The sequence below is a fragment of the Oscarella lobularis genome, chromosome 6 (assembly GCF_947507565.1).
Source record: "Oscarella lobularis chromosome 6, ooOscLobu1.1, whole genome shotgun sequence".
Taxonomy (NCBI): domain Eukaryota; kingdom Metazoa; phylum Porifera; class Homoscleromorpha; order Homosclerophorida; family Oscarellidae; genus Oscarella; species Oscarella lobularis.
Window position 1 is genome coordinate 25,614 of NC_089180.1, and position 27,753 is coordinate 53,366.

A 27,753-nucleotide genomic window follows, 5' to 3' on the forward strand; every position below is an offset into this window, starting at 1 on the left:
GGACAAATTGACCAAGGACAATTTGTCCCCAGGACAAATTGTCTGTCCCAGGATAAATTGTCCCCAGGACAAATTGTCCCTGGATAAATTGTCCCCAGAACAAATTGTCCCAGGACAAATTGTCTTTAGGACAAATTGTCCCCAGGACAAATTGTCCAAGGACAAATTGCCCCAGGAGAAATTGTCCCCAGGAGAAATTGTCCCAGGACAAATTCTCCCAAAAATTACATCGAAATTACACGGGGTTAGCCAACGGGTCTCTCCTGTAATAAATTACAGCGAACTTACACGGGCAAGCTAAGGCCCTGAAGATAAAGTTGAGAGCCTAAACTTTCATTCTAAGGACCTGAAGATAAAGTTGAGGGCCTAAACTTTGATTCTAAGGCCCTGAAGATAAAGTTGAGGACCTAAACTTTGATTCTAAGGCCCTGAAGATAAAGTTGAGGGCCTAAACTTTGATTCTAAGGGCCTGAAGATAAAGTTGAGGTCCTAGACTTTGATTCTAAAGACCTGAAGATAAAGTTGAGGGCCAAAACTTTGATTCAAAGGAGCTAAAGATAAAGTTGAGGGCATAAACTCTAATTCTAAGACCCTGAAGATAAAGTTGAAGGCCCAAACATTGATTCTAAGGGCCTGAAGATAAACGTCAGGACCAAAACTCTGATTCTAAGGACCTGAAGATAAAGTTGAGGGCCTAAACTTTGATTCTAAGAGCCTGAAGATAAAGTTGAGGGCCTAAACTTTGATTCCAAGGACCTGAAGATAAGTTGAGGGCCTAAAAATTGATTCTAAGGCCCTGAAGATAAAGTTGAGGGCATAAACTTTGATTCTAGGGACATGAAGATAAAGTTGAGGGCCTAAACTTTGATTCTAAAGCCCTGAAGATAAAGTTGAGGGCCTAAACTTTGATTCTAGGCACCTGAAGATAAAGTTGAGGGCCTAAACTTTGATTCCAAGGACCTAAAGATAAAGTTGAGGGCCTAAACTTTGATTCTAAGAGCCTGAAGATAAAGTTGAGGGCCTAAACTTTGACTCTAAGGGCCTGAAGATAAGTTGAGGGCCTAAACTTTGACTCTAAGGGCCTGAAGATAAGTTGAGGGCCTAAACATTGATTCTAAGGGCCTGAAGATAAAGTTGAGGGCCTAAACTCTGATTCTAAGGCCCTGAAGATAAATTTGAGGGTCTAAACTTTGATTCTAATGAGCTAAACATAAAGTTGAGGGCATAAACTTTGATTCTAAGGCCCTGAAGATAAAGTTGAACGCCTAAACTTTGATTCTAGGGGTCTGAAGATAAAGTTGAGGGCCTAAACTCCGATTCTAAGGACCTGAAGATAAAGTTGAGAGACTAAACTTTGATTCTAAGGGTCTGAAGATAAAGTTGAGGGCCTAAACTCCGATTCTAAGGACCTGAAAATAAAGTTGAGAGACTAAACTCTGATTCTAAGGACCTGAAGATAAAGTTGAGGGCCTAAACTTTGATTCTAAGAGCCTGAAGATAAAGTTGAGGGCCTAAACTTTGATTCTAAGGACCTGAAGATAAAGATGAGAGACTAAACTTTGATTCTAAGCACCTGAAGATAAAGTTGAGGGCCTGAACTTTGATTCTAAGAATTTGAAGATAAAGTTGAGGGCCTAAACTTTGATTCTAGGGACCTGAAGATAAAGTTGAGGGCCTAAACTTTGATTCTAAGGGCCTGAAGATAAAGTTGAGGGCCTAAACTTTAATTCTAGGGACCTGAAGATAAAGTTGAGGGCCTAAACTTTGATTCCAAGGACCTAAAGATAAAGTTGAGGGCCTAAACTTTGATTCTAAGAGCCTGAAGATAAAGTTGAGGGCCTAAACTTTGATTCTAAGGGCCTGAAGATAAGTTGAGGGCCTAAACATTGATTCTAAGGGCCTGAACATAAAGTTGAGGGCCTAAACTCTGATTCTAAGGCCCTGAAGATAAATTTGAGGGTCTAAACTTTGATTCCAATGAGCTAAACATAAAGTTGAGGGCATAAACTTTGATTCTAAGGACCTGAAGATAAAGTTGAGGGCCTAAACTTTGATTCTAGAGACCTGAAGATGAAGTTGAGGGCCCAAATTTTGATTCTAAGGACCTGAAGATAAAGTTGAGGGCCTAAACTCTGATTCTAAGGCCCTGAAGATAAAGTTGAGGGCCTAGACTTTGATTCTAAGGCCCTGAAGATAAAGTTGAAGGCCTTAACTTTGATTCTAAGGCCCTGAAGATAAATTTGAGGGTCTAAACTTTGATTCTAATGAGCTAAACATAATGTTGAGGGCATAAACTTTGATTCTAAGGGCCTGAAGATAAAGTTGAGGGCCTAAACTCCGATTCTAAGGACCTGAAGATAAAGTTGAGAGACTAAACTTTGATTCTAAGGACCTGAAGATAAAGTTGAGGGCCTAAACTTTGATTCTAGGGACCTGAAGATAAAGTCGAGGGACTAAACTTTGATTCTAGGGACATGAAGATAAAGTTGAGAGCCTAAACTTTGATTCTAAGAACCTGAAGATAAAGTTCAAGGTCTAAACTTTTATTGTAACGGTCTGAAGTTAAAGTTCAGGATCAAAACTCTGATTCTAAGGACCTGAAGATAAAGTTGAGGGCCTAAACTCTGATTCTAAGGACCTGAAGATAAAGTTGAGGGCCTAAACTTTGATTCTAAGGATTTGAAGATAAAGTTGAGGGCCTAAACTTTGATTCTAGGGACCTGAAGATAAAGTTGAGGGCCTAAAATTTGATTCCAAGGACCTGAAGATAAGTTGAGGGCCTAAAAATTGATTCTAAGGCCCTGAAGATAAAGTTGAGGGCATAAACTTCGATTCTAAGGCCCTGAAGATAAAGATGAGGGCCTAAACTTTGATTCTAAGGCCCTGAAGATAAAGTTGAGGGCATAAACTTCGATTTTAAGGTTCTGAAGATAAAGATGAGGGCCTAAACTTTGATTCTAAGGACCTAAAGATAAAGTTAAGGACTTAAACTTTGATTCTAAGGAGCTAAAGATAAATTTGAGGGCCTAAACTCTAATTTTAAGACCCTGAAGATAAAGTTGAAGGCCCAAACATTGATTCTAAGGGCTTGAAGATAACGGTCAGGGCCAAAACTCTGATTCTAAGGACCTGAAGACAAAGTTGAGGGCCTAAACTCCGATTGTAAAGACCTGAAGATAAAGTTGAGGGCCTAGACTTTGATTCTAAGGCCCTGAAGATAAGGTTGAAGGCCTAAACTTTGATTCTAAGGCCCTGAAGAGAAATTTGAAGGCCCAAACTTTGATTCTAAAGGTCTGAAGTTAAAGTTCAGGGCCAAAACTCTGATTCTAAGGACCTGAAGATAAAGTTGAGGGCCTAAACTTTGATTGTAAGGACCTGAAGATAAAGTTGAGGGCCTAAACTCTGATTGTAAGGACCTGAAGATAAAGTTGAGGGCCTAAACTTTGATTCTAGGGACCTGAAGATAAAGTTGAGGGCCTAAACTTTGATTCCAAGGACCTAAAGATAAAGTTGAGGGACTAAACTTTGATTCTAAGAGCCTGAAGATAAAGTTGAGGGCCTAAACTTTGATTCTAAGAGCCTGAAGATAAAGTTGAGGGCCTAAACTTCGATTCTAAGGGCCTGAAGATAAATTTGAGGGTCTAAACTTTGATTCCAATGAGCTAAACATAAAGTTGAGGGCATAAACTTTGATTCTAAGGACCTGAAGATAAAGATGAGGGCCTAAACTTTGATTCTAAGGACCTAAAGATAAAGTTAAGGGCTTAAACTTTGATTCTATGAAGCTAAAGATAAAGTTGAGGGCCTAAACTCTAATTTTAAGACCCTGAAGATAAAGTTGAAGGCCCAAACATTGATTCTAAGGGCCTGAAGATAAAGGTCAGGGCCAAAACTCTGATTCTAAGGACCTGAAGATAAAGTTGAGGGCCTAAACTTTGATTCTAAGAGCCTGAAGATAAAGTTGAGGGCCTAAACTTTGATTCTAAGGACCTGAAGATAAAGATGAGAGACTAAACTTTGATTCTAAGCACCTGAAGATAAAGTTGAGGGCCTGAACTTTGATTCTAAGAATTTGAAGATAAAGTTGAGGGCCTAAACTTTGATTCTAAGGACCTGAAGATAAAGTTGAGGGCCTAAACTTTGATTCTAAGGCCCTGAAGATAAATTTGAGGGTCTAAACTTTGATTCCAATGAGCTAAACATAAAGTTGAGGGCATAAACTTTGATTCTAAGGGCCTGAAGATAAGTTGAGGGCCTAAACATTGATTCTAAGGGCCTGAAGATAAGGTTGAGGGCCTAAACTTTGATTCTAAGGCCCTGAAGATAAAGTTGAGGGCATAAACTTCGATTTTAAGGTTCTGAAGATAAAGATGAGGGCCTACACTTTGATTCTAAGGACCTAAAGATAAAGTTAAGGGCTTAAACTTTGATTCTAAGAATTTGAAGATAAAGTTGAGGGCCTAAACTTTGATTCTAAGGACCTGAAGATAAAGTTGAGGGCCTAAACTTTGATTCTAAAGGCCTGAAGATAAAGTTGAGGGCCTAAACTTTGATTCCAAGGACCTAAAGATAAAGTTGAGGGCCTAAACTTTGATTCTAAGGACCTGAAGATAAAGTTGAGGGCCTAAACTTTGATTGTAAGGACCTGAAGATAAAGTTGAGGGCCTAAACTCTGATTGTAAGGACCTGAAGATAAAGTTGAGGGCCTAACTTTGATTCTAAGGATTTGAAGATAAAGTTGAGGGCCTAAACTTTGATTCTAGGGACCTGAAGATAAAGTTGAGGGCCTAAAATTTGATTCCAAGGACCTGAAGATAAGTTGAGGGCCTAAAAATTGATTCTAAGGCCCTGAAGATAAAGTTGAGGGCATAAACTTCGAATCTAAGGCCCTGAAGATAAAGATGAGGGCCTAAACTTTGATTCTAAGGCCCTGAAGATAAAGTTGAGGGCATAAACTTCGATTTTAAGGTTCTGAAGATAAAGATGAGGGCCTAAACTTTGATTCTAAGGACCTAAAGATAAAGTTAAGGGCTTAAACTTTGATTCTAAGGAGCTAAAGATAAAGTTGAGGGCCTAAACTCTAATTTTAAGACCCTGAAGATGAAGTTGAAGGCCCAAACATTGATTCTAAGGGCCTGAGGATAAAGGTCAGGGCGAAAACTCTGATTCTAAAAACCTGAAGATAAAGTTGAGGGCCTAAACTTTGATTCTAAGAGCCTGAAGATAAAGTTCATTGCCAAAACTCTGATTCTAAGGACCTGAAGATAAAGTTGAGGGCCTAAACTTTGATTCTAAGGATTTGAAGATAAAGTTGAGGGCCTAAACTTTGATTCTAGGGACCTGAAGATAAAGTTGAGGGCCTAAACTTTGATTCTAAGGACCTGAAGATAAAGTTGAGGGCCTAAACTTTGATTGTAAGGACCTGAAGATAAAGTTGAGGGCCTAAACTCTGATTGTAAGGACCTGAAGATAAAGTTGAGGGCCTAACTTTGATTCTAAGGATTTGAAGATAAAGTTGAGGGCCTAAACTTTGATTCTAGGGACCTGAAGATCAAGTTGAGGGCCTAAAATTTGATTCTAAGGCCGTGAAAATAAATTTGAGGGTCTAAACTTTGATTCTAATGAGCTAAACATAAAGTTGAGGGCATGAACTTTGATTCTAAGGGCCTGAAGATAAAGTTGAGGGCCTAAACTCCGATTCTAAGGACCTGAAGATAAAGTTGAGGGCCTAAACTTTGATTCTAGGGACCTGAAGATAAAGTTGAGGTCCTAAACTCTGATTCTAAGGCCCTGAAGATAAATTTGAGGGTCTAAACTTTGATTCCAATGAGCTAAACATAAAGTTGAGGGCATAAACTTTGATTGTAAGGACCTGAAGATAAAGTTGAGGGCCTAAACTTTGATTCTAGGGACCTGAAGATAAAGTTGAGGGCCTAAACTTTGATTCTAGGGACATGAAGATAAAGTTGAGAGCCTAAACTTTGATTCCAAGGACCTAAAGATAAATTTGAGGGCCTAAACTTTGATTCTAAGAACCTGAAAATAAAGTTCAAGGTCTAAACTTTGATTGTAACGGTCTGAAGTTAAAGTTCAGGATCAAAACTCTGATTCTAAGGACCTGAAGATAAAGTTGAGGGCCTAAACTTTGATTCCAAGGATTTGAAGATAAAGTTGAGGGCCTAAACTTTGATTCTAGGGACCTGAAGATAAAGTTGAGGGCCTAAAATTTGATTCCAAGGACCTGAAGATAAGTTGAGGGCCTAAAAATTGATTCTAAGGCCCTGAAGATAAAGTTGAGGGCATAAACTTTGATTCTAGGGACCTGAAGATAAAGTTGAGGGCCTAAACTTTGATTTTAAGGGCCTGAAGATAAAGTTGAGGGCCTAAACTTTGATTCTAGGGACCTGAAGATAAAGTTGAGGGCCTAAACTTTGATTCCAAGGACCTAAAGATAAAGTTGAGGGCCTAAACTTTGATTCTAAGAGCCTGAAGATAAAGTTGAGGGCCTAAACTTTGATTCTAAGGGCCTGAAGATAAGTTGAGGGCCTAAACATTGATTCTAAGGGCCTGAAGATAAAGTTGAGGGCCTAAACTCTGATTCTAAGGCCCTGAAGATAAATTTGAGGGTCTAAACTTTGATTCCAATGAGCTAAACATAAAGTTGAGGGCATAAACTTTGATTCTAAGGCCCTGAAGATAAAGTTGAGGGCATAAACTTCGATTTTAAGGTTCTGAAGATAAAGATGAGGGCCTACACTTTGATTCTAAGGACCTAAAGATAAAGTTAAGGGCTTAAACTTTGATTCTAAGAATTTGAAGATAAAGTTGAGGGCCTAAACTTTGATTCTAAGGACCTGAAGATAAAGTTGAGGGCCTAAATTTTGATTCTAAAGGCCTGAAGATAAAGTTGAGGGCCTAAACTTTGATTCCAAGGACCTAAAGATAAAGTTGAGGGCCTAAACTTTGATTCTAAGGACCTGAAGATAAAGTTGAGGGCCTAAACTTTGATTGTAAGGACCTGAAGATAAAGTTGAGAGCCTAAACTCTGATTGTAAGGACCTGAAGATAAAGTTGAGGGCCTAACTTTGATTCTAAGGATTTGAAGATAAAGTTGAGGGCCTAAACTTTGATTCTAGGGACCTGAAGATAAAGTTGAGGGCCTAAAATTTGATTCCAAGGACCTGAAGATAAGTTGAGGGCCTAAAAATTGATTCTAAGGCCCTGAAGATAAAGTTGAGGGCATAAACTTCGAATCTAAGGCCCTGAAGATAAAGATGAGGGCCTAAACTTTGATTCTAAGGCCCTGAAGATAAAGTTGAGGGCATAAACTTCGATTTTAAGGTTCTGAAGATAAAGATGAGGGCCTAAACTTTGATTCTAAGGACCTAAAGATAAAGTTAAGGGCTTAAACTTTGATTCTAAGGAGCTAAAGATAAAGTTGAGGGCCTAAACTCTAATTTTAAGACCCTGAAGATGAAGTTGAAGGCCCAAACATTGATTCTAAGGGCCTGAGGATAAAGGTCAGGGCGAAAACTCTGATTCTAAAAACCTGAAGATAAAGTTGAGGGCCTAAACTTTGATTCTAAGAGCCTGAAGATAAAGTTCATTGCCAAAACTCTGATTCTAAGGACCTGAAGATAAAGTTGAGGGCCTAAACTTTGATTCTAAGAGCCTGAAGATAAAGTTGAGGGCCTAAACTTTGATTCTAAGGACCTGAAGATAAAGTTGAGAGACTAAACTTTGATTGTAAGCACCTGAAGATAAAGTTGAGGGCCTAAACTTTGATTCTAAGAATTTGAAGATAAAGTTGAGGGCCTAAACTTTGATTCTAGGGACCTGAAGATAAAGTTGAGGGACTAAACTTTGATTCTAAGGGCCTGAAGATAAAGTTGAGGGCCTAAACTTTGATTCTAGGGACCTGAAGATAAAGTTGAGGGCCTAAACTTTGATTCCAAGGACCTAAAGATAAAGTTGAGGGCCTAAACTTTGATTCTAAGAGCATGAAGATAAAGTTCAGGGCCTAAACTTTGATTCTAAGGGCCTGAAGATAAGTTGAGGGCCTAAACATTGATTCTAAGGGCCTGAAGATAAAGTTGAGGGCCTAAACTCTGATTCTAAGGCCCTGAAGATAAATTTGAGGGTCTAAACTTTGATTCCAATGAGCTAAACATAAAGTTGAGGGCATAAACTTTGATTCTAAGGGCCTGAAGATAAAGTTGAGGGCCTAAACTCCGATTCTAAGGACCTGAAGATAAAGTTGAGAGACTAAACTTTGATTCTAAGGACCTGAAGATAAAGTTGAGGGCCTAAACTTTGATTCTAGGGACATGAAGATGAAGTTGAGGGCCTAAATTTTGATTCTAAGGACCTGAAGATAAAGTTGAGGGCCTAAACTCTGATTCTAAGGCCCTGAAGATAAACTTGAGGGCCTAGACTTTGATTCTAAGGTCCTGAAGATAAAGTTGAAGGACTAAACTTTGATTCTAAGGCCCTGAAGAGAAATTTGAAGGCCCAAACTTTGATTCTAAATGTCTGAAGATAAAGTTCAGGGCCAAAACTCTGATTCTAAGGACCAGAAGATAAAATTGAGGGCCTAGACTTTGATTCTGAGGACCTGAAGATAAAGTTGATGGCCTAAACTTTGATTCTAAGAGCCTGAAGATAAAGTTGAGGGCCTAAACTTTTATTCTAAGGACCTGAAGATAAAGTTGAGGCCCTAAACTCTGATTCTAAGGCCCTGAAGATAAACTTGAGGGCCGAGACTTTGATTCTAAGGCCCTGAAGATAAAGTTGAAGGCCTAAACTTTGATTCTAAGGCCCTGAAGAGAAATTTGAAGGCCCAAACTTTGATTCTAAGTGTCTGAAGTTAAAGTTCAGAGCCAAAACTCTGATTCTAAGGACCTGAAGATAAAGTTGAGGGCCTAGACTTTGATTCTAAGGACCTGAAGATAAAGTTGATGGCCTAAACTTCGATTCTAAGAGCCTGAAGATAAAGTTGAGGGCCCAAACTTTTATTCTAAGGGCATGAAGATAAAGTTGAGGGCCTAGACTTTGATTCTAAGGGCCTGAAGATAAAGTTGAGGGCCTAAACTCTGATTCTAAGGCACTGAAGATAAAGTTGAGGGCCTAGACTTTGATTCTAAGGCCCTGAAGATAAAGTTGAAGGCCTAAACTTTGATTCTAAGGCCCTGAAGAGAAATTTGAAGGCCCAAACTTTGATTCTAAGGGTCTGAAGTTAAAGTTCAGAGCCAAAACTGTGATTCTAAGGACCTGAAGATAAAGTCGAGGGCCTAGACTTTGATTCTAAGGACCTGAAGATAAAGATGATGGCAGAAACTTTAATTCTAAGAGCCTGAAGATAAAGTTGAGGGCTTAAACTTTTATTCTAAGGGCCTGAAGATAAAGTTGAAGGCCTAGACTTTGATTCTAAGAGCCTGAAGATAAAGTTGAGGGCCTAAACTCTGATTCTAAGGCTCTGAAGATAAAGTTGAGGGCCTAAACTTTGATTCTAAGGATTTGAAGATAAATTTGAGGGCCTAAACTTTGATTCTAGGGACCTGAAGATAAAGTTGAGGGCCCAAACTTTGATTCCAAGGACCTGAAGATAAGTTGAGGGTCTAAAAATTGATTCTAACGCCCTGAAGATAAAGTTGAGGGCATAAACTTCGATTCTAAGGCCCTGAAGATAAAGATGAGGGCCTAAACTTTTATTCTAAGGCCCTGAAGATAAAGTTGAGGGCATAAACTTCGATTTTAAGGTTCTGAAGATAAAGATGAGGGTCTAAACTTTGATTCTAAGGACCTAAAGATAAAGTTAAGGGCTTAAACTTTGATTCTAAGTGTCTGAAGTTAAAGTTCAGGGCCAAAACTCTGATTCTAAGGCCCTGAAGATAAATTTGAGGGTCTAAACTTTGATTCTAATGAGCTAAACATAAAGTTGATGGCCTAAACTTTGATTCTAAGGGCCTGAAGATAAAGTTGAGGGCCTAAACTCCGATTCTAAGGACCTGAAGACAAAGTTGAGAGAATAAACTTTGATTCTAAGGACCTGAAGATAAAGTTGACGGCCTAAACTTTGATTCTAGGGACCTGAAGATAAAGTTGAGGGCCAAAACTTTGATTCTAAAGGCCTGAAGATAAAGTTGAGAGCCTAAACTTTGATTCTAGGGACCTGAAGATAAAGTTGAGAGCCTAAACTTTGATTCTAAGAACCTGAAGATAAAGTTGAAGGTCTAAACTTTGATTCTAACGGTCTGAAGTTAAAGTTCAGGGTCAAAACTCTGATTCTAAGGACCTGAAGATAAGTTGAGGACCTAAACTCTGATTCTAAGGCCCTGAAGATAAAGTTGAGGGCCTAAACTTTGATTCTAAGGATTTGAAGATAAAGTTGAGGGCCTAAACTTTGATTCTAGGGACCTGAAGATAAAGTTGAGGGCCTAAACTTTGATTCCAAGGACCTGAAGATAAGTTGAGGGCCTAAAAATTGATTCTAAGGCCCTGAAGATAAAGTTGAGGGCATAAATTTCGATTCTAAGGCCCTGAAGATAAAGATGAGGGCCTAAACTTTTATTCTAAGGACCTGAAGATAAAGTTGAGGGCATAAACTTCGATTTTAAGGTTCTGAAGATAAAGATGAGGGCCTAAACTTTGATTCTAAGGCCCTAAAGATAAAGTTAAGGGCTTAAACTTTGATTCTAAGTGTCTGAAGTTAAAGTTCAGGGCCAAAACTCTGATTCTAAGGCCCTGAAGATAAATTTGAGGGTCTAAACTTTGATTCTAATGAGCTAAACATAAAGTTGATGGCCTAAACTTTGATTCTAAGGGCCTGAAGATAAAGTTGAGGGCCTAAACTCCGATTCTAAGGACCTGAAGACAAAGTTGAGAGAATAAACTTTGATTCTAAGGACCTGAAGATAAAGTTGACGGCCTAAACTTTGATTCTAGGGACCTGAAGATAAAGTTGAGGGCCAAAACTTTGATTCTAAAGGCCTGAAGATAAAGTTGAGAGCCTAAACTTTGATTCTAGGGACCTGAAGATAAAGTTGAGAGCCTAAACTTTGATTCTAAGAACCTGAAGATAAAGTTGAAGGTCTAAACTTTGATTCTAACGGTCTGAAGTTAAAGTTCAGGGTCAAAACTCTGATTCTAAGGACCTGAAGATAAGTTGAGGACCTAAACTCTGATTCTAAGGCCCTGAAGATAAAGTTGAGGGCCTAAACTTTGATTCTAAGGATTTGAAGATAAAGTTGAGGGCCTAAACTTTGATTCTAGGGACCTGAAGATAAAGTTGAGGGCCTAAACTTTGATTCCAAGGACCTGAAGATAAGTTGAGGGCCTAAAAATTGATTCTAAGGCCCTGAAGATAAAGTTGAGGGCATAAATTTCGATTCTAAGGCCCTGAAGATAAAGATGAGGGCCTAAACTTTTATTCTAAGGACCTGAAGATAAAGTTGAGGGCATAAACTTCGATTTTAAGGTTCTGAAGATAAAGATGAGGGCCTAAACTTTGATTCTAAGGCCCTGAAGATAAAGTTGAACGCCTAAACTTTGATTCTAAGGGTCTGAAGATAAAGTTGAGGGCCTAAACTCCGATTCTAAGGACATGAAGATAAAGTTGAGAGACTAAACTTTGATTCTAAGGACCTGAAGATAAAGTTGAGGGCCTAAACTTTGATTCTAGGGACCTGAAGATGAAGTTGAGGGCCTAAATTTTGATTCTAAGGACCTGAAGATAAAGTTGAGGGTCTAAACTCTGATTCTAAGGAGCTAAAGATAAAGTTGAGGGCCTAAACTCTAATTTTAAGACCCTGAAGATAAAGTTGAAGGCCCAAACATTGATTCTAAGGGCCTGAAGATAAAGGTCAGGGCCAAAACTCTGATTCTAAGGACATGAAGATAAAGTTGAGGGCCTAAACTTTGATTCTAAGAGCCTGAAGATAAAGTTCATGGCCAAAACTCTGATTCTAAGGACCTGAAGATAAAGTTGAGGGCCTAAACTTTGATTCTAAGAGCCTGAAGATAAAGTTGAGGGCCTAAACTTTGATTCTAAGGACCTGAAGATAAAGTTGAGAGACTAAACTTTGATTCTAAGCACCTGAAGATAAAGTTGAGGGCCTGAACTTTGATTCTAAGAATTTGAAGATAAAGTTGAGGGCCTAAACTTTGATTCTAGGGACCTGAAGATAAAGTTGAGGGCCTAAACTTTGATTCTAAGGGCCTGAAGATAAAGTTGAGGGCCTAAACTTTGATTCCAAGGACCTAAAGATAAAGTTGAGGGCCTAAACTTTGATTCTAAGAGCCTGAAGATAAAGTTGAGGGCATAAAATTTTATTCTAAGGACCTGAAGATAAAGTTGAGGCCCTAAACTCTGATTCTAAGGCCCTGAAGATAAACTTGAGGGCCTAGACTTTGATTCTAAGGCCCTGAAGATAAAGTTGAAGGCCTAAACTTTGATTCTAAGGCCCTGAAGAGAAATTTGAAGGCCCAAACTTTGATTGTAAGTGTCTGAAGTTAAAGTTCAGAGCCAAAACTCTGACTCTAAGGACCTGAAGATAAAGTTGAGGGCCTAGACTTTGATTCTAAGGACCTGAAGATAAAGTTGAGGGCCTAAACTTTGATTCTACGAGCCTGAAGATAAGTTGAGGGCCTAAAAATTGATTCTAAGGCCCTGAAGATAAAGTTGATTGCCTAAAATTTGATTCCAAGGACCTGAAGATAAGTTGAGGGCCTAAAAATTGATTCTAAGGCCCTGAAGATAAAGTTGAGTGCATAAACTTCGATTCTAAGGCCCTGAAGATAAAGATGAGGGCCTAAACTTTGATTCTAAGGCCCTGAAGATAAAGTTGAGGGCATAAACTTCGATTTTAAGGTTCTGAAGATAAAGATGAGGGCCTAAACTTTGATTCTAAGGACCTAAAGATAAAGTTAAGGGCTTAAACTTTGATTCTAAGGAGCTAAAGATAAAGTTGAGGGCCTAAACTCTAATTTTAAGACCCTGAAGATAAAGTTGAAGGCCCAAATATTGATTCTAAGGGCCTGAAGATAAAGGTCAGGGCCAAAACTCTGATTCTAAGCATACCTTTGATCCCTCGATAGTCGTCCTTCCTCCTGATCACTTTTCCGTCCTTCCCACTCGCGTCCCTTGTTCATAGCCTTCTTCCTTACACTCTTCCACATCTAGAAAACGAATTAGAAACTCCTTAATTACTAAAACTCTACCTCCATCACATGCCGTCGATCCCTTGATATTCCTTCATCTTCTTGATTGCTTGTTCCTCCTTCTCCCTCGCGTCCCTTGCTCTTGTCCTCGTTCCTCCCATTCCTATGCACCTAAAAAAACTAATTAGAAATCATCCAACATAAAAAACTCTACCTCCATCACATACCGTCGATCCCTTGATATTCCTCCTTCTCCTTGCTTGCTTGTTCCTCTTCTCCCTCGCGTCCCTTGGTCTTGTCCTCGTTCCTCCCATTCCTATGCACCCCCCCAAAAAACTAATTAGAAATATGTAACACAATTAGGACCCAATATATACCTATGAGTATTGACTCTGCCCTAACACTGCCCCTAAAATAGACGGCCCCGACGGTAAATTTGATGAACCGGGAGAGATTTAACAGCAATACTACGTCGAGAACCACGATTAGGACCCGAATACGCGAAATAGACGCCTAAAACAACTCGACTCCCACGAGACGAATCGATCTCCCCTCCCGGGCCCCCAATTTCCTCCGCGCAACGCCAACAAACCCTCGTGAAAGCTCGTAACATCACCGAGAAGCGCCGAAAACCAAAAAAACCGACGAGAGAGCGAATAAACGCGAAGATAACACCTCCGAACGTACACAGAGCCCCCGTAACGCGATCGCGAGCAACGAGAAGCACGTAAAAACGTTCCTAACCTATCGCGATTGTACATCTTCCCCTCCTTTCATCGCGGTCGCCCCGTTTTGAGCCGGTTTCAGTCATCCCAGCGCAATGACTGAAAATGCAGTTCCCGTATATCAGCAACCTGAATAAACATTATTCGCATATATTGAAAAATACGAACACGATCTCGCACACTGTCACACATGCATAGAAAAAAATTAGACAACCTAGAGCGCGAAAAAACCGAAAATTTTCGCGGCCCGGTTCCTAATAGGGGCCCCATTTTCATCTAATATTTCTTTGCTTATTTTAAGCTGGAAATCACTCGATAGAGCTCTTCTCTAATTAAGAAAAATGTTTTCAAAGCTGCCTTAGCTTTTAAAAGAGCGAAATTTTCTCGGCTCGGTTCCTAATGGGCGCCCCGTTTTCATCTAATAATTATTTGCTTATTTTATGCTGGAAATCAGTCGATAAAGCTCTTCTCTAATTCAGAAAAATGTTTTCAACACTGCTATAGCTTTTAAAACAGCGAAATTTTGGCGGGCCGGTTCCTAATGGGGACCCCAATTTCTTCTAAAAAAATTTTGCGTATCTAACGTTGTGAATCAGAAGAACGATGTCTTATTCATTTGAATGCACATGCTTTTATTTGAATGCACATGTTTTCATTTGAATCCACAGGGCCTCAAGTAAGTGCACAGGCTCTCAATTGAATGCACAGGCTTTCATTTGAATGCACAGGCTTTCAATTGAATGCACAGGCTTTCATTTGAATTCACATGCTTTCACTTGAATGCACAGGCTTTCATTTGAATGCACAGGCTTTCATTTGAATACACAGGCCTTCATTTGAATACACAGGCCTTCATTTGAATGCACAGGCTTTCATTTGAATGCACATGCTTTCATTTGAATGCACACGCTTTTATTTGAATGCACAGGCTTTCATTTGAATGCACAGGCTTTCATTTGAATGCACAGGCTTTCATTTGAATGCACAGGCTTTCATTTGAATGCACAGGCTTTCATTTGAATGCACAGGCTTTCATTTGAATGCACAGGCTTCCATTTGAATGCACAGGCTTTCATTTGAATACACAGGCCTTGATTTGAATGCACAGGCTTTCATTTGAATGCACATGTTTTCATTTGAATCCACAGGGCACTTACTTGAGTCCCTGTGGATTCAAGTGCATTCAAATGAAAGCATGTGCATTCAAATGAAAGCCTGTGCATTCAAATGAAAGCCTGTGCATTCAATTGAGAGCCTGTGCACTTACTTGAGGCCCTGTGGATTCAAATGAAAACATGTGCATTCAAATGAAAGTTTGTGTATTCAAATGAAAGCCTGTGCATTCAATTAAAAGCCTGTGCATTCAAATGAAAGCCTGCGCCAAACCTCTTTGCGTTCGCAGTGAATACTTCAGCAGCATGTTTTCGTCGAATTGGAAAGAAATTTCGACGAAGGACGCGAGCGAGTCGACTCCAATTCGCATTGAAGAAGCAACGTACGAAGCGTTTCATGCTGTCATCACGTATCTCGTCACCGGGTGCTTGGAAGTTCGTAAGTATTTTCGTATCATTCCTGATATACTCGTGTTGGCGGATCGATATCTCGTTGAAAATCTGCGCGAGTTCTGCATCTCGCATATGGCTCGGAGAGTTTCAATTGAAACTGCTCTCGATTATCTGTCTTTGGCTGACAGGTTCAGCTTCCGAGAGCTGAGGAAAACGGCTCTGCAGTTTGCTGCAAAAAATTTCAAGACGCTGTGTCATGACGACCGGTTTGCGGCTCTTGGCGGTGAACTACTTGCCGAAATTATGAGAGTTATTGCGTCGTCAAGTTCGTCGGAGGAAGAACATTGACTGGTAATTTTGGCGCGGATTTCTTTGTTGTATGTGACTTATGCAGTTTTGAGTAAACACAGTGTTTCTTCATTATGATTAATTAATAGTCTGCAGCTTTTCAGCAAACAATAATTTCGACGAGTTGTAAAATCGATCTTTCCTTTCTGAACTTCTATTTGTGTTGCATCGTTTGGCGAAAAAGCGCTTGGAGAGAACGCTGGCCAGATTATCCATGACTAATAACGACAATGCCTGTTGCACTCCCTATACAACCGTTCTAAGTCATCCGTGGGTTCTACTGGTTGATTTATTTACGGATGTTTAATTCTTCTAATTAGCATTGCAGCATTATTCACATCGAGAGAGAGAGAGAGAGAAGAGTCACACATATAAAATCAGCGATTTATTTCTTATTAGACTACCTTGAGTGTCTTTCCTTATTAGGCTGTTGCACTGAGTTCATACTGGATATCTATAACATTGGAATTTTTACGTGCAGGTTTTGAAGCTGCTGAGAAATCAGGGCGAACAGAATAGCTTTGAATTTAGTTTGAGATGAGACGAGTTCAGTTGGAGAACGTCCTGTCCATTTCTATCGTCCTTTCGATATTAGTGTAAATAGCTATCTCCAAGAAGATGGCCCATGCAACGCACTCAACGATAAAGTTAGAAGTGCGTTTTCCGAACGATGTCGGCATTCCGTTCAGTGAAAAATTAAGGACGGCGTTCAATACGTGATGCTCGTAATTAATGCACTACAACAATGAGAAAATGAGGTCAGATTATGTCGACTCGTCCGGAATGAAATTCTACTATACACTCCACGATCCACCACAGATGTTAGGAGAATATTTGTGATGCCACTTGCACTAAATTTTCATAAGCAGGAATCTAAACTAACACATACACTACTTAGCAAGCGCACTATTGTCTGTAGTGTAGGAAAACTGTGAACTGAAACTACGACGTCTTACGAGGAATTAGAAGACTTGAACCTAATTGAAAAACCAATTAAAAATCACATACTTTCCATCCTGAGTGAGAATCTTACTCAGAATTAGCCCTCGTCGTTCGCCTCGACTGGCGACGAGGTGTAAAGCACATCAGATTTAAGTGAATCAATCCCGTTCTCCTCTTCCTCCTCTTCTTCCAGAGAGTCGGACTCAATATTTCCTCCGGTGGACGTCGGCATCAAGTAGGATTGCTGTAGAACAGCTGGCTCATCTTCCTCTATCGGCGAAGTCTAGCATCCGTGCTATTATTAAATCAATCATTTAGCTTTCATTTGAGTCTTACTGCATCCATCGTCTGCTCATCTTCGTCAAATAAAACGCGCTGCTTAGCTGTCGAGCCCTTCTTCTGATGACTGCGGGAAAGTCTCTTCTTTGACTATCACACACACACACACCCATATACAAAAGATGTACGTACAGTTATATCTCTTTCCTTACAGTTGACGATTGAAGGGACAGCCTTGCACGCTAAAATAATAATCACTACTGTATTAGCCCAGTCCAATACGCAGCACGCGACTCCTATTCCTTACCTCAAATTTCAATGACAAGGGAGTCTTTTCAAGCAGTTTTTGCTGCACAAAAAAAAAAGAACACCAGTCAGGTCCAAAACAAAGAGAGCACCATAAGAACGTGTATCTTACCCTGATAATTAGTTGCCTCTGACTTCGTCTCTTACTCTTGGATTTTCCGCTAGACGGCCACTTCGGTGGCGGAGGAGTTCGGCCCTCGTCGTCGTCATCGCTGCTCAACTAAAATAAAGTGCATATAAAAGAAAGTGCAGTCGTCATGTTTCATATAAACGTACTGTAGGTGGTGGAGTCTTCAAATCGTTTTCAACTGGCATTGGCGCCACTGCTGCTGCTGCTGCTGCTGCAGAATCATCTGTATGAGCTTTCTGAGCAAAAATCTAATGCAAAAAAATTCCGCCTCTCAATCACAATACAAAGAGCACTCTCTACTCACGACAACATCACCAGAGGAAGCCTCTTCTTTCATGGCTAACATCTTCTTCTTAGCCGATAGCAATCGTGAATGAAGTCTTGTGCTTCGCCTGATCGGACACGGTGTTTTCTGTAACAAAACCAGATTGTAAATAAAAAGCCATTTGATTATTACATAATATACACACGTCACCTTCCTTGTCTTCTTGACTTTCTTTTGACGAACAGGAGTCATCTCCCTCTCCCAGCCGTTGAGCTGCGTCTTCTGGATCTTTGCAAACTGCTTGTCGATGTCTTCAATTTGGCCCTCGATCATGTCCCAATAGCCCTGGACATCGTCGAGAGTCACTTCCTTATCAATGTCGACATTCTTGAAAACAAAAATGAAACGCTTTTAATTAATTAATTAATTAATTAATTAATAATAGAAAGTCGAGCGCGCGTACCTCTGCGTCATCACAGAGTTTTTCGAAAAACGTGAACTTCTTTTGAAGCAGAAGCTGCGCTTTTCCGACAGCAGCCCGAATCATTTTGCAGCCTGAACAAAAAAATAAATAACGCAGCGGTAAACAATTCCTCAAAAAATTTCAATTAATTAAAAACCTTGCTCTGGGATATCTGTCTCTAAGTAGTTCGACCACGTCGTGCAAGCAACGTCAATTTCATCCGCCTTTTTGCGAATGATTTGTCGGAAATGGTTGAAGCCAGCAAGTTTAGTAGTAGGAGATTCCTCTTCCGTTTCCGTTTCCGTCTCTGTCTCCGTCTCTGTCACCGTTTCCAGTTCTTTCACGGGTGAAGCGGCGGAAGGGAGAGGAGGTGCCGCGAATAACACACCAAAAGGCGAAAATCCTTTTCCGAATTCAAACGACGACCCGGTTTTACTTTTTGGCGTCATCAACTTCTGCGAAAAGAGCGCGTTAATTGAATTAATTTGTAAAAATCCAACATTCAAAATCGCCTTTGTTTCAGTAGGTGTAGTTTTAATTTGTTTCTTAGGAGCCGGCATGGCAGGTCTAAAAACAATCTCTAATGAGTAAATTAACTAATTACATATGTATTCTTAGACACTTGTTTGTGAGGCTTATCGCCTGTTTTCTGCTCTCCACCGTCGCTGAGGTGAATCTAAAAAATTGTAAAATGTATGTGTCATGGGCAATTTCGAGTTTTTCTTATACTGTACCCCATTTTCTTGACGGGTTCCAGTCTTTCTGGAATCGTATTCGTCTTCGAGACGAGGACGAACGGCTTTTTCTTCATCGCCTCCTGTCGTTTCAACAGCTCTTTTCGCTTCTTGAATTCCTGCATCCGTTCGCTCATCGATTTTCCCTCGTCCTGGGTCGTCGGTCCTGAAGCGAAAGACTCGCGCGTCAATATAGAGCTCGAAAGGCGAACGAACTCGTTGCGATGTGCCGTTTCGGCCCCCTCTTCGGAACGCGGTTTCGTCGCGCGTTCAGAGCGTCGTGACGTCGCCGATCGTGTTCCTCTTCGTGTTTTCGAAAGCGGCGGTCCTCGGCAGAAAGTCCTCGCGCTTTGTACGCTCGCTGACAGTTGCGATCCATGCCTTCTTTTTGTTCGAATTGTGCGCGTGCGCTTTGCAAAATTTATAGACACGTGGTCTCTACCTAGTCTAGCGCGCACTAGATAAAAAGTCTTCCGAAGCCAGAGATTAAATAGGAGATCTCTGCCGAAGCCCTGTTCCGCGAAGCCTTCCGTAAATGACGTCTACCGAAGGTAAGAAGCGTGTGGACAGCCATGTTCGTGTTCGTTACACTTCGGACGTCTTCTTCGTGCATCTAGTTGGCTTCGTTGAGACTCTTTCACGTTCGCAATCGTTCTCCCAACTCGTCGGCATAGTCGTGCTAGACGAAGGCGTGTTTTGCGCCGACTGCGACAAACATTGCATCTGGAGAGTCGATCCTTCGTCTGGAACAGTCTCGTGCTTCGCCGGAGTCGAGGGAATCTTCGGATGTCTCGACGGTTCTTCAACGACGGCGAGGTTCTACGGCCCCAAAGGCCTCGCCGTCTCACCCTCCAAATCGTCTATCTACGTCGCTGATTTCCACAATAGCCTCATTAGAAAAGTACAATTAGGCGATGGAGCCGTGTCTACTGTACTACTACTAGTAGGCATTCCACGAGGAATTGTGGCAACAGATGATGAACGCTTGTTATTTTCCTGTTGGGATTGCACTATCCGCGAAATTCGGCTCGATACCAAACCCGATTTGACGTCCGTGGCGGCGGGTACCTCGTTTGAATCAGGCGACCGTGATGGCCACGGCAATGAAGCAAAATTTGATTCTCCTTGGGAACTGGCCTTAGGACCAGACGGTTCTGTGTATGTGGCCGACATTGGTACTATAAGAACGATCAGCAGAGATTATGAAGTTGGAACCATTGGCACAGGTTTTAATGAAATCGATGGCGTCGCCGTAGATGATGAACGAAACGTCTATGTCTGTGATCAGTCTTATAAAATCTACATGCTTGCGCCATCAGGAGAAATTCAAACTGTGTGCGGATCAGGTGAAAGTAACTCCGTTGACGGCAGTGGTGCCCTAGCTTCGTTGAATGAACCGCAATCCTTGTTCTATGATTCCAAATCTGGATTCCTCTACTTTGCAGAGTCAAAAGCAGTTCGTAGGGTCAGAGTAAAGGCTTCTACTTTTCGTGATCCTAAACTGTCGATCGACTTGGCCAAGATGATAAACGGCAGTGACAGTCTCCCAGTGGGTAACACTATATTTTTGGTCGAAGGAAAACGCATCAGTGTTTGCACGAGTCTCCTCTGCGTTCGAAGCGAATATTTCAGCAGCATGTTTTCGTCCAATTGGAAAGAATATTCCGAAAAGGTCACAAGCGAGTCTACTCCGATTTGCATCAAAGCCACAACGTACGAATCGTTCAGCGCTGTCATCACTTTTCTCGTCACCGGTTGCTTGGAGATTTTAAAGCATTCTCATATCATCCCAGATATACTCGTCTTGGCCGATCGATATCTTGTTGAAAATTTGCGCGAGTTCTGCATCGCACATCTGGCTCGGAGAGTTTCCAATCAAACTGCTGTCGATTATCTGTCTCTAGCCGATAGGTTTGGCTTCCGAGAGCTGAAGAAAGTGGCTCTGCAGTTTGTTGCAAAAAATGTCAAGACTCTCTGCCGTGACGAGCACTTTGCAGGTCTTGGCAGTGAGCTACTTGTCGAAATCGTGACAGCCATTGCATCATCAAGTTAGAACATAATTGACAGCGTTAATTTTGACGCGGATTTCTTTTGTTTTGCGTGTCTAATGCAGTTTCAAAGTAAATGCAGTGTTGCTTAATTATTTAGTTAACAACAATAAATTCGTCATGTTTTGGTGACCAGCTTGTGCGTTTGAATTTCTACAATTATTTACACTGTACGAAGCCTGGCTCTGAATTTTCTCCAACATCCAACACGACGTGCTCTCATTTAGCGCCGAACCCTCAGCGGAATCTCCGCGCAGTCTAGCGCGCACTGATATAAAAGACTCTTCCAAAAGCGGCCGTAAATGACATCTACCGAAGGTAAGAAGTGCACGACAGCTATGTTCGTTGCACTTTGGAAGCCTTCTTCGTACAACTGAACTCTGCGGAATAGTCGTGCTACAGTAGAAGAAGGCGTGTTTTGCGTCGACAACGACAAACACTGCATGATGTGGAGAGTCGATCGTTCGTCCGGAACAGCGTCGTGTTACGCGGGAATCGAGGGAGACGCCGGATTTCGCGACGGTTCTCCGACGACGGCGAAGTTTGACGGTCCAAGAGGCCTCGCCGTCTCAGCGTCGAAATCGTCGATCTACGTCACCGATTTCAACAGCGGTCGCATTAGGGAAGTGCAATTAATTAATTAAGCGACGGAACAGTTTCTACTCTAGGCAATCGCACAGTGACACCTACTAAGCCAGAAGGGATTGATGGACGCTTGCTAGTCTCCTGTTCTGATAGCACTACCGGTATCCGCGAAATTAGGCTCGGTGTTGATCCCGCTTCGGTGGCACTAGCGGCGGGCACCAGGGAAATACGAGGCAACAGAGACGGCCACTGCAGCGTAGCAAAGTTCCGTCATCCCCGACAAATGGCCATGGGGCCAGACGGCGGTTCTGTTTACGGTTTACGTGACTGACTTCTATAATCACACTCTATGTTGGCGATCGGTCATACATGTATAGAATCTATATGCTCGTGCCATCGGGACTCTATTGGAACTCTATTGGAACTCTATTGGAACTCTATTGATGGCAATATAAATATCATTATATATACATGTACATACCACTTGGTTGAATGGGCAAAGAAGCAATTCTCTCAATTGAACGATGGGGCTAATCGTGAACGACGAAGTCACGCCCGTTTCATTGCAATTCGCCGCCGCCGTCGATCCACGTTGTCGCAAGACTCCTCATTGAAGTTGAACGCGAAGCGGCCTTCAAGAGTTGCCCTGACATTCGCGAGCGGATTGCTCTGTATGCAAGCAATCCGATAAAATAGTGTTTGGGTGCAAAAACCTTTTGAAAAGTGGCAGCGACCCGAATTCTCTCCCGGCAAATTACCGAAGCGTTGAGCGGATCGAGCGAACCGAAGCACGTCGCGTCGTAGACGGTCGCCGCGATCGTCGACTCGTCTTCGAACGTCGTCGCGGAGAAGACGAACTCGTCGCGCGACGTTTTGCATTCGAGAAGTTCGGCGAACGAACCCGCGTACTCGAACGCGTCTTTTCGCGGCGACGCGACGGCGGCGTCGTTCCCGTTCGAAACGTTTGGATGAACGTGCCGCCGCCCGACGCGACCGGGTCGAAGTCGGCGGCGAACGCCGTCGGCGTGTCGAGTCTTTTATTCACGGTTGCGCCCGAACCGAAACGTGTCCGGGAAGACGCTGCGATCGACGATCGCCAGCGCGTCGACGTCGCGATGCGATTCGAAGTCGAATGTCCAGAGTTCGTATTCGTCTTTGCATCGATCCGTGTTGAGCGTGAGAGACACGTTCGCAGTTCCCCGTCTACGGAGAAGTCGAGCGTCGCCGTGCCCGAACATGGCGTCGCTTGGGACCCCGTTAGCGCGACGAGGAAAATAGGCGACGAGACGTCGCTTCGATTGTACGACCATCGTTTCAGGCGAACGACTTCTCGAGCCGAGCTCTTGAGGCTAACCTTCCCTTTCGGTGCGCGTGACGTCATGTCGTATATTGGGGCGTCGAAGCATGGATAGGTTAGCTTACTTTCACTAATATTGACTAGTACACTGCGCCTGACAAGGCCGCCATCCGAAGCCTTCACTTGAAAACGATGAGTTTGACTTCTACGTTTCCTAATACTCTCTCTGACCAAAAGAACGCCTGTAGAAAAGTCAACAGAAAAAAACGACGAGCCGTTGAGAGAATAGTGCACTTCTCCATTGGGACCTATATCCGTATCATGAGCAAACACTTGGCCAACAAACGCTCTCAGTTCAGCCGCTTCAGATATAGAGAAAGTATAGTTGTCTTCATCAAAACGCGGTATGTTGTCATTCACGTCATCAACGTCAACGCCCACAATCACTTGGACACGCGTCGAAAAACGCCGTCGTACGCCTCAACGAGCAGTCGATATTCGCTTCGTGTCTCGCGATTGAGCGATCCAACGAGATAAACATCACCTAAAGCAAAACGTCCAATCATCGAAGAGCGAATAGCAAACACTTCCGGTGACGTCATCAAACGAAAGTCGATGTTTCCCTTCGTGTCCTCGTCGAATCGAGTCTTTTACCATTGCGAATCCTGATAGGAGCGTTGACGTCTGGCTCGACTGCTTCGCGACTCAGCCACAGGCTATTCCAAGTCAAGCCCCCGTTCGAATCCTTGTTCGAACGTTCTTTGTTCGCTACCAGCGTTTTGCTCTTAATATTATTTTATTAACTAGACGTGAGAAAGCGCGCCAAGAGACACGCCCTTTTCAACCCGAACATACGGGCATCATGCAAAAGTAATACATTTAAATGACGTCACTCCTGTTAATTTTAAGAAGCAACTTGCGAGCGTTTGACTGCTTTCCCACGCCAGTCTTTCATGATGCGCTGGTACATGCCCTGCCTATCATACCGTTCTTTTATTTCTTATTTGATTAATTAATCAATAAGTATATAATATAAAATACGACATGTCAATGTAAAATAATAATGCTACGGCTAGCTACAGGTACTCTCTAACCTTGTCCTTGTTCAATTGACTTTACCGTGTATCTCTGTCAAAAAAATACAATGCGACATAGGAAAAACACGATGAAAAATCGCAAACCTTTCTCGGACACATTTTCCACAGCGAGAGCCCCCATACGCTCGCGCTACTGCCTTTTTCGGCTTCGCGAGAAGTTGGAGCTTTTTTGGCCGAACGGCTGGCAGCTAAAAGAAAATTATTGGCAATGAAGTCGTTTCGCGAAGAGACTTACAGTTTGCAGTCGCCGCAGCACGGCACTTTTCCCGCTTTTTTCGTGTACAAATATACGAGACGACCACCTAAAGACAATCGCTAGCATCGTTTTTCTTCGTACACGTACGATGCATCGCTAGAGCGTACCGGGCGTTTTCGATCTGTTCGCGAGAACGGTGAATCGATCGAGAGCTCGCCTTCGACGGGCGCGACGGGCGCGAAGAGCGCGTCCTTTTCGAGCCACAGGCTATTCCAAGCCAAGTGATCGTAACTTCTTCGAGACATTTGCAACGCGTCACGTGCCTAATGACCTCAGCGTGTTGCCCTCTGCGCATGCCCACTGTAGCAGCTTCAAAAAATGATCAGAAACGACGCTTCAGATCGGCAACTGGTATCGCTCGACCGACTCGCAGGCGTCGAATACATGCACCTGACGTCTAATTTGCATTGCAAATAGCGAGATTCGCGCGGCGCTCGCCGAACGATCACGGACGACGTTCCGGAACTGAACGAGTGTCTTTCGTCGAAGCGCGCCTTCACTGTCGAGACGAAAATCACGAGCGGTCGATTTCCGGAGCGATTCGTTCGCTACATGACGGGAAAAGGTGCGAAAACGACGCGCGAAGCGAAAAATATATAAATTTTGTTCATATAGATTTTACGTTGGATTACGTTCGACGGAACGGTTTCTTTTCGCCGCTCGTCTTTCGCAACAAGGAGGGTTTGGACATGAGGTTAGAGAATGAATATCGATAATTAGAATTTGACGTTTATGGCTTCCGTTGTTCTTCTTAGGATGCCCAATGAACAATTCTCGGTCGATGACGTCAAGTGTTACGTCGGTACGCGCGAGTTCGAGTCTCCCTTCCTTCGTCTTCGTCAAATTTTTTTTTTAATTTTTTTTATTTAATTAAGGCAATAGACGGATTATTGACGTCATGGACGTTTCGTCGCAGCAGGCGTTGGAAATGGCGATGGAAGAGTTTGCCGCCTATTATCAAAGTCGAAAGCGCTCGCGTCTGCTCAACGTCACAAGTCTCGAGTTCAGTCAGACGCCTATGGATCAGTTGGTCCAATCGCCAAGAGTGGTACGCATGAAAACTCAGTCTAGGGGGAGATAGCTTATTGTGTATTTCTTAGGTTCGATTAATAGACTGGGTCGACAAAGTTTGGCCGCACAATTTGAAGCTGGAGCAGACGGAGGGAACGAATCAGATGATGAATATGAAATATCCCAAAGTGCAAAAGTGAGAACTATATGAGATAAAATTCAATGGATTATCTAATGAAGTCTTTGTCCGGCAGATATTGTCTAATAAGCGTCGGCGGTTCGTACACGGATTTCCACATCAATTTCGGAGGGACATCTGTATGGTATCACGTACTAAGAGGAGAAAAGGTATAGGGTACTCATATCATATAAGACGTCTCCCCTGTATTCACGACTTCTTCTAGATCTTCTGGCTAATACCTCCAACACCAGAAAATCTTATCATCTACGAAGAGTGGGTGAAATCGGGTCGCCAACAGGACGTCTTTCTCGGCGATCTCGTCAACGAATGCGGTCTCGTTCGACTACGAGAGGGCTACACGTTCATGATACCCACAGGTAATAATTCAATTAATTCGATTAATTAATTCAATTAATCTAATTATGTTTTTAATTCGATTATAGGTTGGATTCATGCCGTGTACACTCCCATGGATAGTCTCGCGTTTGGGGGCAATTTTCTGCATAGTTTTAATATTGAAGGGCAACTCGTCGTTTCTGATATAGAAGATAGGACTCAGGTTTTACATAATTATATATTTTTTCGCTTGCAATTGGTTTTCTTTTTTTGCGTAGGTTCCTTTTAAATCTCGCTATCCGTTTTTCGTCGAGATCATGTGGTACGTCATCAAGGATTACGTGACGTCGCTCGAACGGAAACGGGACAATAGTGCGGCAGCTTTGCTCAACTGTCTCTCATTGTACGAGATTCAAGGCTTAGCCGCGTTGGTCTTCCGCATGGAACAGACGCCGCTCTGGCGAAAGCGAGTCCCAACGGAGATGAGCGACCCCGAAGCTCTCCTAATCCGGCTAAAAGTAAGAAAACGTATGGTATCTTCATGATGGAAAAAGATGCAAGACAACAACGTCTTAGAGTCTTCTAAACGGATATCAAATATTGACAACATACATGGCATCAGAATTACGAGAAGAGGTAAAACGGAGAGAGAGAGAGAGAGAAAGTTAATTTAATTCACTAGGATCTTTCCTAGAAACCTCGAAGCGTCAGGGACGATTCTCCGCCTCCGCCTTCGCTCTCGCCGTCGCAACGCTTCAGCGATCATTACTACTGGCGTTTTCCCGAAGCGAAGCGTACAAAGACTGAAGACGATCGTCATCAAAATGATGATGACGACGACGGCGAGTTGACGGCGGCACGAGTTCGCCGCCGCGACGACGTCGTCGCGGCGTCGCATTCGTTACAGGACGTTCGGGAGCGGAGGAATCGGTGCGGGCGATGCGTCCGTTGTCTGTCGGTCGAGTGTCGCGAGTGTCGCCATTGCTTGGATATGCCGAAGAACGGCGGGACGGGACGATTGCGACAGGCGTGCGAGAAGAGAAAGTGTTTGAAGGTGAGATTGAGACTAACGTCACGTGTGAGATTCTTATTTATTGTTTATTTATTAGATGAAATGTCAGACGACTGAGGAAACGGTATGCCTATAGTTTTTCCTTATTATTATTGTTTATTTTTTTTCAGGAAGACCGTGATGATAGCGAGAATGATGATGATGATGAAGAAGAGGTCTCGTATGACGACAATGACACGTCGTCTGACGTAAGCGATGTCTTCTCTACCTCGAAAAGGGGGCATCGTGATTTCTCTCAAGGAGCTATCTGACGTTTCTATCTCGTCATCTTCATCGCATTCTATGCCAGCAATAGGACGTCGAGAGAAGGTGACCTCTTTCTCTACACTTGCCTTATTATTATTATTATTAATCATCATTATTATTTTTTTTTCAAGGCTAAGGTTCAGAAGACTGGTCGGACGCCGCGTTCAGCTAAATCTCCTTCCGCGGGTCCCGACGCTCTTTCTGAACTCGACATGTTCGACTTCAACGAAGAGGCATTGGATCTGATGGTGGGATCAGTTCAAGGTTTAGCCGATCTCACACCAGATGACCTCGTGAGTCTATACGGCGGTACGACGACGGACCCCAACGGCACTCACAGCGTCGCGAGAACGGAATAAAGACTGGGCATCACCACAATCGGTTGGATAATTTTTGGCGTTGTCCGTGTTTGGAACGGCTAGTGTAAGAGTTTCGCTAAGAAATTAATTACTCAATTACTTTTATTCTTTTCAACGAATATTGCCCGAAAAAAAATTTTCGCATTCGCTTTCGAGACTTTGAGCAAATCGACAATTCGCAAGCAGTGAAAATAATTGATATCTACGCTCAAATAATTTAATGTCACCATCGCCATGGCAACCGTACAGGATCCCCGTAAGAGAAGAGTCATTTCTTACTGTACTGCTCCGCCTCTTTTTTAGGCCCGCCCTACTGTACTGTAGGAACAAAGCGCCCGTACATGTATACGTTTGAGGTTTTTGGTATTACGGGCGATCGAATGAAAGAGGCAATGGCTAAGGATATGGCT

General features: G+C 42.4%; 4 protein-coding genes and 1 long non-coding RNA gene across 9 annotated transcripts; 2 read left to right on the forward strand and 3 right to left on the reverse strand.

The window, feature by feature from the left end:
* Positions 1–13,053: 13,053 nt before the first annotated feature.
* Positions 13,054–14,008, reverse strand: LOC136187992 (octapeptide-repeat protein T2-like). 4 transcript variants are annotated; one of them, XM_065975701.1, is made up of 5 exons: positions 13,903–14,008; positions 13,536–13,625; positions 13,386–13,474; positions 13,228–13,329; positions 13,054–13,176 (listed from the first exon to the last, which is right to left on the reverse strand). In XM_065975701.1, the coding sequence occupies exons 1-5, from the start codon at positions 13,967–13,969 to the stop codon at positions 13,069–13,071; spliced, it is 456 nt and encodes a 151-aa protein (XP_065831773.1). In that variant the 5' UTR covers positions 13,970–14,008; the 3' UTR covers positions 13,054–13,068. The 4 variants fall into 4 exon arrangements, 3 of the variants coding, with proteins under 3 accessions (XP_065831773.1, XP_065831771.1, XP_065831774.1); XM_065975699.1 differs by having other exon boundaries at positions 13,219–13,329; XM_065975702.1 differs by having other exon boundaries at positions 13,055–13,176; positions 13,232–13,329.
* Positions 14,009–16,569: 2,561 nt separating this feature from the next.
* Positions 16,570–19,247, reverse strand: LOC136187911 (disks large-associated protein 5-like). 2 transcript variants are annotated; one of them, XM_065975626.1, is made up of 15 exons: positions 19,072–19,247; positions 18,856–19,021; positions 18,744–18,797; positions 18,634–18,688; positions 18,279–18,576; positions 18,122–18,213; positions 17,869–18,045; positions 17,698–17,805; positions 17,540–17,641; positions 17,376–17,483; positions 17,265–17,306; positions 17,170–17,199; positions 17,015–17,107; positions 16,770–16,961; positions 16,570–16,713 (listed from the first exon to the last, which is right to left on the reverse strand). In XM_065975626.1, the coding sequence occupies exons 1-14, from the start codon at positions 19,232–19,234 to the stop codon at positions 16,776–16,778; spliced, it is 1,674 nt and encodes a 557-aa protein (XP_065831698.1). In that variant the 5' UTR covers positions 19,235–19,247; the 3' UTR covers positions 16,570–16,713; positions 16,770–16,775. The 2 variants fall into 2 exon arrangements, with proteins under 2 accessions (XP_065831698.1, XP_065831697.1); XM_065975625.1 differs by having other exon boundaries at positions 17,869–18,066.
* An 86-nt stretch (positions 19,248–19,333) lies between these two features.
* On the forward strand, positions 19,334–20,974 carry LOC136187955 (uncharacterized). The gene is made up of 2 exons (XM_065975657.1): positions 19,334–19,406; positions 19,473–20,974. Exons 1-2 carry the CDS (start codon positions 19,391–19,393, stop codon positions 20,906–20,908), a joined length of 1,452 nt encoding a protein of 483 aa, XP_065831729.1. The 5' UTR covers positions 19,334–19,390; the 3' UTR covers positions 20,909–20,974.
* A 2,848-nt stretch (positions 20,975–23,822) lies between these two features.
* On the reverse strand, positions 23,823–24,383 carry LOC136188305 (uncharacterized). The gene is made up of 4 exons (XR_010670192.1): positions 24,246–24,383; positions 24,118–24,184; positions 23,967–24,070; positions 23,823–23,913 (listed from the first exon to the last, which is right to left on the reverse strand). It is a non-coding gene; the product is annotated as an uncharacterized lncRNA (long non-coding RNA).
* Positions 24,384–24,444: 61 nt separating this feature from the next.
* Positions 24,445–27,465, forward strand: LOC136187909 (lysine-specific demethylase 2A-like). Its single transcript, XM_065975624.1, has 16 exons — positions 24,445–24,489; positions 24,556–24,703; positions 24,754–24,832; positions 24,894–24,940; positions 25,014–25,186; positions 25,239–25,345; positions 25,404–25,497; positions 25,554–25,707; positions 25,774–25,889; positions 25,945–26,184; positions 26,243–26,302; positions 26,361–26,720; positions 26,776–26,802; positions 26,849–26,926; positions 26,979–27,047; positions 27,116–27,465. The coding sequence occupies exons 1-16, from the start codon at positions 24,457–24,459 to the stop codon at positions 27,341–27,343; spliced, it is 2,013 nt and encodes a 670-aa protein (XP_065831696.1). The 5' UTR covers positions 24,445–24,456; the 3' UTR covers positions 27,344–27,465.
* The last annotated feature ends 288 nt before the right edge of the window (positions 27,466–27,753 follow it).